This window comes from Pseudogymnoascus destructans (assembly GCF_001641265.1).
Source record: "Pseudogymnoascus destructans isolate 20631-21 unplaced genomic scaffold scaffold_1, whole genome shotgun sequence".
NCBI classification, from domain to species: Eukaryota; Fungi; Ascomycota; class Leotiomycetes; order Thelebolales; family Thelebolaceae; genus Pseudogymnoascus; species Pseudogymnoascus destructans.
Window position 1 is genome coordinate 1839509 of NW_020167520.1, and position 10167 is coordinate 1849675.

Genomic DNA, 10167 nt, shown 5'->3' on the forward strand with positions numbered 1-10167 from the left:
TCCCGTCATCGGCTGCAAACAATCGCCAAACATCATCAACAACAAAGCCTAGCCCCGCTCTAGATAATGAGATATTATATTATATAACAATAAAACATTGGACCCTCGAAGACATCTTTTACATACAAACAAATGGGTATGTAGGCACTGGCGCTGCGCGTTACATTTGCTCAATGCGAAATATTTATACCGCGCATCCCATTATTTACCATCCCAACAACGCGAAATACTAAGGGCTTAGCAGATTTATCCCAACCACAAACCGAGATGGTGCCCACGAAAAGTCGCTCGCGCTCAAACACGGCTGTCTCTATGAAGGGGAGAAAGCGCCAGCTTTCCCGGGGATCAACAACAAGTCTACACAGTGCCGCCACGCTACACGACCAACAAACGGACGGTAACCCCGCCGAATACCAGAAACAATGGTTTGAGAACGAGCAACAACAAAGATTCGCGGGTGGCGGCCATGTAACTGCCGAAGACATGGTTATGCAGTCCGCCTCACAGCTGCGAGACCCGCGGGACTATGGCATCGACCCCGCGCTGGGTGCTGCGGTCAACCATACCTTAGGATACTCGCATGACGGCTCGTATAGGCCCGAACATGCACGGCGGTCTCTACCAACCGATGGGTATGGAACAAATTTGGAAGATGATAGCCCTATGCTTGAAGGCCGTAGCGATGAGCAGGATGACGTCGATTCGTTAGCTGGTGCTAATGGAGCTCCCAAAAAGGCTTCGAAGTCGAGCGCAGCAAATGAGCTTGAGATGCGCCAGCTATTTCAAAATAATAAGCACCGCAAACTGCCTGAAGTAGCTACAGAGCTACATGGCAATGAAAGGGGACCGCGGTCCGAGAGGATGCGGCAGGTGTTTGCAATGATCTGGTATGTGCTTAAACCACAGTCTTTGACTTATACTAATGTCTGCAGGATTAATCAAGTTTGTGACAAAGGAAAAGGGTCAGTACCTAGAGGTCGCGTATACGCAAACTATGTTTCAAGGTGTGCAACGGAACGCGTCACGGTGCTCAACCCAGCGTCTTTCGGCAAGCTTGTCCGAGTTTTATTCCCTGGCCTAAAAACAAGGCGCCTAGGTGTCCGAGGTGAATCTAAGTATCACTATGTCAACTTCAGCCTGAAGGAAGATCAGCCAAACCTAATTGAGAATCCATCAACGCAAAAATACCAACCCATGAAGACGGCTGAAGCCAAGAGATTTGCTCAGGAGCCTAGGTGTGTTTTATAACTTGCTAGAAAAGCATCCACGTCGTGCTAACATTATTTGTAGTCTTCGGTCACACACTCCGGTGGATAAACAAGAATTCCCAGCAACGGGTTTCTCGCCTGTCCTTGAGCAGACAAGTAGGCCTGCATCTAGCTTTGTGCAATCACGTAGTCTATATAACCAGTCGGTCCTTCACAACCTCCAAGATCTCGAATACAACGGCAAAATAAGCCAGCATCTGTGCTTTGTCCCGCCGGCAGACAATTCGATGCACGAATATGAGCCCATCACGTTGCCAAAGATTGAACCATTCATCCCAGCTGGGACAGATCCAGATTCGGCAACAGCGTTGACAGCGCTGTATCGTTCCCACTGCACCTCTCTAGTGGATGCGATCCGCTTTGTCAAACAAAAGACCTTCTTTTATCTATTCACTTCCTTTCATGGAACCCTCACCATGCCGGTGCAGAAACTCTTTGGTCACGAGAGTATCGCGCCGTGGATAGAAGAATGCGATTTCATCATGTACCAAAAGATGATCCGACTTCTAGGCCATTTGACTCTTGAAGTTGTACCGCAACAAATTCTAGACACCTTGCATGCAATCTCAGAGCGCCTGGTTTCTCACATCCAGACATCTTTCCACGGCCAGCCTGCTCACGTCATCGATGCCAAGGTCGCTCCTGCAACCCTATTCGCTGGCTTGTTAGATCGCATGTGCAGAGTCAACCTCACGGCCCATGCAGCCGCAAATATGCTTTCTCATCCTCCTAATCGGGATCAGATGTACCAAGATTGGATATCGATGGTACGTCTGCGAAAGGTCGCAGAATGCATCCCAACAAGGGCAATGGATGATGTGGCAAGGCTCCTCTTAACGGAGTTACGAGATCTTCTTGATCCAGTTACGGTGGCTTGGGATATAGAAAGTGTCACACCATACGGTGATATGTCAGCTCGAAGCGGTAACCAAAGGGAATCCAGCATTCATTTAGATTCGACGACAGAAAATGTCCTCGATCGCTGGGTCAATTTCTTGGTCTCGATTCCGGGTAGGTTCTCCTACGCTAGCCCCGCGGACATTATATGGTGTGTCGAGCGCGTCGGCACAGCAGTGATGAGAGATCTCACTATCAAGTCCGGCCAGAGTTTTGGATCCTGGTGGGTCACAAAATGCTGGATCGACGAGATGATATCTTTCATGGCCGAGAAGGGTGGTTTCATGGAATACAAGACATCCAACACCAGGCGGAACGAGAACACAGTCCAGTCTCAACAGAACCGAGCGGCCGAATCGAACCCGAATGTATATAATGGCCTGCCCATGGACGACTTTGAGCATCAGCAGTATATGAACGGCTCTAATGGCCACGGCATTACGATTCCAGGTCCGATGGACACGGCAAGCAGCGCAGCTATGAATGTTGTTTCCGGACATGATGACAGTGGAATTGGCATGCGGACGCCAGACGACGAGTTCTCCATGAGCAAGTTCAACTTCAGCGATGCTCAAATGGGAACCCCTAATATGGATGGAACGATCAACCTCGCACAGGCAGCTTAAAACTTCCAAAGCATGATACTTTTTGACGGCCTCACGTTGCGATTGGGAATTGGTAGATTTCTCGAAGCTTTCTTCAAAGCTCCAAACTAGGGTAGAAGGGGTCACTGGTTGGGCACGGATGGGACCCCATTATGATCCTGGGATGATATTTATGATGTAGACTTGTGTGGGGGCACGGCGTGTATGTGTATATAGGATTGATTTTTTGGTAATCCATGGTGGATTAGGTGGGCAAAGGCCTGTTTGTTTGGTTTGTGTTGGGCTGGCTGACTTACTGCGCTATTTTTAATTCTCGAGAGGAGCCGTGGATGTCTGTCTTCGACATTGATGTACTTGCGTCAAACTGAATGAGATATTTTGTTTGGTCATCACAATGGATTATGTTCCCTTTGCCAGGTTTTGAGTTTTCCAAGTGATTGTGATCTAAACCGTTGAAAAATAACGCCGTTCCTGAACGGCTAAAAAAGAATTAGGGGAAAATATGTTCGGGTATCGTCGCGCTCCAGACCAACGCTTAAAAAGCCTTGGACATAGTACAGACGAGTCCGAAACACGAGGAAGCACGGAGGAGCGTCATCAAACTGTCAGCTGCAGATAACTCTTACAATATTAATACCCGAGTCAATCGCTTCCATCATGCCGCCACCGTAACCGCCACTCGCTCCAAAACTGCACAAGGCATCAGCTAGATATATTTATCGGCCTCGTATCTGGCACGGGGAGCCTCGCCATCAGTGCCACATGCGCATGGCTACAACACCACGATGTTGAAGCCCAGCCCACTACTACGGCCCCGCCTCCTCCCATCCATGATTGCCACGGGCCTGGTCGCTCTATTCTTCTTCACGATCTTCGCGGGGAACCTCGCCGATGCCGCCGAGCTCGACTCGACACTACCAGACGACCACAACCATGAGCGGTTACTGGACCCTTTTGTGTCGGCGCGAGGGGAGGGGGACGGCGAGGATATGATATATCAGGCGGAGTTCTCGGGGGGTAGGGAGGAGTTGCATGCGCGGCAGCTGCCGATGGCGTATGAGATACCCAACAATATTGCGAGGCCGTACAATTTGAACCAGGGGGAAACGCTGTATTTCGTCTTCCTGAACCAGTCGATCTGGGGACCGCATGCTCCTGCTGGCAGCGGGTCAACAGGGCTACCGTCTGTTGGATTAAGTCGGAGATGGGAGGATGAGGGTGAGGGGGATGAACAGGGCGCATTTAATACGGCGGATGGAAAGGACGAGGAGTCTTCGATAACGAGGAGCGTATATATCACGCTGAATACCTGCCTTCAGCCCAGCAACGCGAAAGGAGACAGTGGTCCCAAGGGCCCCCCGCCTCAAGTAACGATGTACGTCGGAGAGAACCAGACGACGCTCGGGGCCTCCAAACCCGCCGACGGCCAGCGAATAATAGCCGCCGAATTCGGCTTCGCAGACCTAACATTCGACGCCTCCAAAAACCTCTACATCGCCGTCACCGGCCCCAACGCCACCGAATACGAAGGCATCTACAGCGTCGAAGTCGGCGTCTCCATCGACGCCCCCTTCCACGCCTACAGCGGCGACGCCACCGACCTCTTCTTCATCGACAGCGACTCGAGCTCCGCCCTCCTCGCCACCAAAAACCTAACCCTCGACAACTCCAGCACACCCGTCTACCAGCAGTGGATGCAGCTCTCCCCGCCCCCCTACGTGATCTTCGCCAACAACCAGAACCAAACGTGGATCCAGGGCGTCTCGCGTTCGTACTGCGGGCTGGAGAACTATGCGCAGATCGCGGGGACGCAGAAGGGGCTGCGCACTGATATGGTCAAGACGATCATGACGAATGTGACGCTGGGGACGCATCCGAAGCAGCAGTTTTACTTCCACGGTCTGAATGCGAGTTCGCAGTATTATGGGATTTTGGCTTTGCCGAGGAATGCGACGGATGCGCCGGGGGGTGGGGGGCGCGTTTGGCAGACTATGAATTTTACTACGCAGTCTGGTTCGTCTATTCTCTACTTCTCTCCTTCGCTCCTTCTCCCATCTTATCATGTGAGCTTCCAACTAACTAACTACCCCCCCCCACAGACGGCAACTGCGCGATCCTCTTCAACCTCTCTTTCTGCTCCGATGTCTCGTACGCCGTCCCCGGCAACCCCACCACGTTCCCAACCCTCACCTCCCTCGCCGCCTTCTACGACAACGCCGCCAAATCCGCCTACTCCAACTTCGCCAAAGCCCTGCAACAAATCCCCTGCGAAATCCCTAACACCGGCCAGTACAGTCTGGTCCGCAACTGCGACGACTGCGCGAAAGCGTATAAAGCCTGGCTCTGCAGCGTCACGATCCCGCGGTGCCAGGATTACAGCCGTGGCGACCCCTGGCTGCAGCCGCGGAACGTGGTGCAGCCCTTCCCCAACTCGTCGGTGCTTCAGGATACGAATTTCCTGGCGGCCAGCCAGGCAATTCGGTACCTCAACTCGAGCAGGAATCCGGCGATCGATGCAATAGTGAAGCCGGGACCGTATAAGGAGATCCTGCCGTGTCTGGATATGTGCTATAACCTCGTGCAGAGCTGTCCGGCGGCGATGAAGTTTGATTGTCCGGGGATGGAAGGGGCGAGTAGTTATGGAAGGAGGCCGAATGGGAGTAAGAGTGAGGATGGGCAGATTACGTGCAATTACCCGGGGGCGGCTTATCATCTCGGTGGTGCGGGAGTGGTGCGGGTGGGATGGTTGGGGGCGGTGGTGGTGGTGGGAGTGGCGGTGATGGTGGTGGTGTGATGGGATGGTAGATAGGGGGGTCAGCATCAAGGCACAGCGCGGCGTTTGGGATGGATATACGTGTAACCATGCGCGCTTTCTCCCTCACCCGTCTGTGTGTCCGTTTGCAGCAGCACATTGTTGTCGCCGATTCGTTGTCGCCGATTCGTTGTCGCCGATTCGTTGTCGCCGATTCGTTGTCGCCGATTCGCGTCGCTGTCGCCGATTCGTTTTCGCCGATTCGCGTCGCTGTCGCCGATTCGCTGAACTCGGGGTGATTTGTGAAAGGTACGTACCCGCGCGATGCGTGCAGGGTTTTGTTTACCCGACAGCGACGCGTCGCGGGCGCGTAAGTAAGTGGAGTGCCATCACCCCAGAACATCCCAGAACATCAGAACATCAGAACATCAGAACATCAGAACATCAGAACATCAGAACATCAGAACATCAGAACATCAGAACATCAGAACATCAGAACATCCCTGGTGTGGTGGTGGTGGTGGTGGTCTTTGGCCCTGGTGGTGGTGGTCTTTGGCCCTGGTGGTGGTGGTCTTTGGCCCTGGTGGTGGTGGTCTTTGGCCCTGGTGGTGGTGGTCTTTGGCCCTGGTGGTGGTGGTCTTTGGCCCTGGTGGTGGTGGTCTTTGGCCCTGGTGGTAGTGGTCTTTGGCCCTGGTGGTAGTGGTCTTTGGCCCTGGTGGTGGTGGTCCTTGGTCCTGGTGGTAGCGGTGTGGTGGAGGTGTGGTGGTGTGGTCCTGGTAATGGTGGAGGTGTGGTGGTGTGGTGGTGGTCCTGCCCTAGTGGTGTGGTCCAGTGGTGTCGTCCAGTGGTGTGGTGGTGGTAGTGGTGGTGTCTCTGTGTCTGCGATATAGTGGAGAGAGACCTACAAGATCACCTCCCAGCCTATCGTTCCCCGCCATGTCTGACCAGTAACTTAATCAGTACTCGAGTAATCTCGGCACACAGCTCCCTCCCGCTACTCTCAACACTCCCCTCCCCTCCCACTACTCTACTCTATACTCTCTCCACTCTATACTCTATACGCCCACACGCTTCAACTCCCAAACGCCCTCGCCCGCTGACACCCAACCGTCCCACAGTCTCCACTCCCTCTCCCTCTCCCTCCCCCCTCTCCCCCCTCTCCCCCCCCTCCCCCCCCCTCCCCCCACCCACCCGCGCTCCACCAGCCCTTCCAAGGTTCTTCTTCTCTTCTCACCTAGACTAGGCCTCCGTAGCCACAATCTTGTTTCTCGTTTTCTCCCATCCTTTCCTACCCACAGTCTGGCCCAATTTCAACCTCAATCCACCCACCATCCCAGCCGTCTCAACTTCAACAGATCGAATGCCGCCGTCGTCATCTAGCATAGCTCACCAAAACATACAACAGCAACAGCAACAGCTTCATCAATCAATCAACCCATCTCGCTCAACCCCCGCAGCCTTCCCGACGCGTAGCCTACCGAATCGACCGATACCTCGTTGCCTAGACGCCTCGATCCAACCCCAACGCCGCGTTGTCGGCTCCTCGCGATGTCGTCGACGCGTCATCGTCACCACCAGCCGCTGCAAATCTACCAAGATCCCGAATCCGATCGAAGCCACATACCATCCGGCTCGACACTCCCGCGCCTCGCCTCGCCCCTACGTCCCATCAGGAACGCCTCCTCGAGACGGAACATCGTCCTCAACGCTCCTGTCGTCCAGGCCAACAATGGATCACCACACAAGAACGCGCTGCACTCGTCAAGCTCGCCGTCGAGGAACGGCATGAGCAATAAGCTCAACATGCACGCCATGCCGCCGCCGCGGGGAGCAATGCGCAGCACGGACTCGCTCGAGAAGAAGCTGCCTCTCGAGGCTAAGGGACAGGGGTCTGGGCCACAGAAGGCACTCTTCACCACCGCCTCGAATATTTATCCCGCCGGAAAGGAGAACTACCAGCATCAGTATCATGACGCGGACGACTTCTACGCAAACGATGCCATATACGGACAGAAGACCCAGAGGAAGCGTGCGCTACTGGAGGCTCCAATGATTCAGTCGAAGAAGCAGAGAATGATGCCGGAGCCTACACGCCCCGCCGCAGAACGATTCGGTGCCGCCAAAGACGACGGAACAAAGCCATCGCACAGCTACGCCACGCTCATCGGCATGGCCATCCTCGGAGCCCCAGGGAAGCGATTGACCCTGGCCCAGATCTACAAGTGGATCTCGGATTCATACTCATACTACAGCGCTGCCGAGACGGGATGGCAGAACAGCATCCGCCACAACCTCAGCTTGAACAAGGCCTTTGTGAAGCAGGAGAGGCCCAAGGATGATCCCGGAAAAGGCAACTACTGGGTCATTGCTCGGGGAGAAGAGGAGAAGTTCAACAAGGACAAGCAGCCCAAGAAGGGAACGATTATGGAGAGCGGTCCTATTATGTCCGCGTCCGTATCGCTCCCGGCACCTCTCATGATCCAGGAGCGTCCGCCGTCGTCGTACAGAAACTCGACTCCAGCACCCTCGGAATTCGCTCCTCCTTCTACAAACCCGTTCATGTCCATCAAGCCCGCCACGAAGCGGGACAGCGAGCTCTCCTCCGACGCCACCATCCCCGCCTCGGACACCTACCAGCCCGACGAAGAAGCCCCAGAGCACGAGCTCTACGCACACGCCGGCGCTGCCCAACCCATCCTCTCCTCCCCACCCGCACTCATGCAATCCTCCCCCCCGGTCCCCCGACGCGTCCGTCTCCGCGACGACACGCCCCCACCCGTGGTCCGCTTCGCCCGCTCCTCCGCCCAGCGCTCCCACAAACGCAACTTCGCGTCCATGGACGACAGCGGCTACTTCTCCTCCCTGAACTCCTCCGCCCTCCGCAACCCCGTCCCCGATCGCCATCCCGTCAAGCGCGGCCGTGCTGAAGAGGAAATCGCCCGTCTCCGCGGCTCCTCCTACGACAGCCCCTCCAAGACCTCGCGTCGCGCCCGCCACACTCCATGCGCCGAGTCCATCGCCTGGGCCGCGCCTTCCTCTTCTCCGCTTCGCAGAGGGCTCGTATACGAGTCCGCCGCCATGCTTCCCCCGCTCACGCCGGCTGTCAAGCTGACCGCGCCTTCCCGCCCGCCGCCCTCGGTATCTCCAACCACAAACCTCCGTCTCCACCGCGAGCGCGTCCGCCAGCTCGTCGGCTCACCGATGCGCGACTCCATTCACGCCGCCGACGACTGCCTCCCCTGGAGTCCGGCCTTCAACCTCGCCGAGCCACTTTTCCCGGACCTGGAAACTGAGTTTGAGATGTTCATCGAGTCTAGTGCGGGAGATCTGCTCGCGGTGCCGGGGAACGGGTCGCCGGAGAAACGCACAGCGAAGAGGGGACGCTTCGACCTCGCGCCGAGCGTGTTGGGGGACTTGTCGTCGAATCTTCATAATAGCTTCTCGAGGAGAAGTGTGACGTCGACGCCGAAGCTGAATTTCGCGCCTTCGCTTGCGCCGAGGGTGTTTCATTCCCCGTCTGCGGCGTTGGGGTTGGGGGGGGCGTCGCCGAGTAAGTTTGCGAGTCCCATCTTCAGTCTGGGTGGTAGCTTCGATATTGGTGGTGCTTCTTCTTCCACCGCTAGTGGTGCTCCTGCTGGCGCTAGTGGGGCGCAGGAAGAGTACTACGGCGCGGAGTTCCTGGCTGATGGTGTCGCGGAGGATGCGGGGATGGATATCCTGCAGGGTTTTGCGAAGATTGGGGCCAAGGGACGTGGTGGGGGGCCGGAGCAGATGAAGGGGCTTGGTGTTAGGAGTGGAGTGAGGAGGAATTTTACGAGTCGGTTTTAAGACCGTGAAAGGGATGCGGTGGTGATGATTATGAAGGGATTATTTTGTTTGTTGTTTTTGTTGATGCTACGTCTAGTGCTGTCGGAGTCACACTTGCGCCGCGCTGAGGGGCTATGTTGGGTTTTTTCTTGTTTATGATAAATGTCTGGATATACGAAAATGTTCCCCTTTGTTTTTCTTTCCGGGCCGGACTTCTTTGTCGGTTGTTTGTTGGATTGGGGGTCTGAGGATCTGTCTCTCTATCTTGTCTGAGCTTTTCTTTGTGGATGTATGCGTGGGGGTATGTTTGGGGTGTTTTGCCTTTTGGGCTGGGGGGGGGGGTTTGTCTGAGTCCTTACTACAGGATTGCTGAGTACTGGTTCTTTTTGTTGGAGTCATTATGATACTAGGTTTTGTTTGGGGTAGATTATGAGTTTTTCCTTCCGTACGCGGATAGCGGCGATGAACAGAATAATGAATAAACAAGTCTATTTTATAATTATGAGGTCTTGAGTGATGTGGTGTGCTGTGCTGGATTCCTAGTGGTAACTTAGTTGTGATACTCGTCGTTACCCGCCTACTCGGTCCCTGCTGTCACTTCCCAGCAGTCACTTCCCAGCAGCAGTTTAGAAATCTTGCCCGATCAGGCAATCGGGCAACCTTTCTCCCCTTCCTTTCGTAGAAACAACCCACCTACCTACCTACCTGCCAGTTTAATCCCCAATTCCGTGCCTCGGAACTTGGAAGTTACCACCGTCGGCTTTTCATCGGCTCTGCAACGCCCACAACTTCCGATTGGTGTACGATTTGCCCGTTGGAGTTAACCCTAGCGCCCGTC

General features: G+C 54.9%; 3 protein-coding genes across 3 annotated transcripts; all 3 read left to right on the forward strand.

The window, feature by feature from the left end:
• Positions 1 to 132: 132 nt before the first annotated feature.
• On the forward strand, positions 133 to 2791 carry VC83_00464 (uncharacterized protein; the record flags this gene model as incomplete). The annotated part of the gene is made up of 4 exons (XM_024464157.1): positions 133 to 136; positions 245 to 887; positions 933 to 1235; positions 1291 to 2791. The coding sequence occupies 4 exons, from the start codon at positions 133 to 135 to the stop codon at positions 2789 to 2791; spliced, it is 2451 nt and encodes an 816-aa protein (XP_024328428.1).
• Positions 2792 to 3555: 764 nt separating this feature from the next.
• Positions 3556 to 5564, forward strand: MID1 (stretch-activated cation channel mid1; the record flags this gene model as incomplete). Its single annotated transcript, XM_024464158.1, has 2 exons — positions 3556 to 4783; positions 4870 to 5564. 2 exons carry the CDS (start codon positions 3556 to 3558, stop codon positions 5562 to 5564), a joined length of 1923 nt encoding a protein of 640 aa, XP_024328688.1.
• A 1150-nt stretch (positions 5565 to 6714) lies between these two features.
• Positions 6715 to 9641, forward strand: VC83_00466 (uncharacterized protein). The gene has a single exon (XM_024464159.1). The coding sequence runs from the start codon at positions 7071 to 7073 to the stop codon at positions 9348 to 9350; it is 2280 nt and encodes a 759-aa protein (XP_024328687.1). The 5' UTR covers positions 6715 to 7070; the 3' UTR covers positions 9351 to 9641.
• Positions 9642 to 10167: the final 526 nt, after the last annotated feature.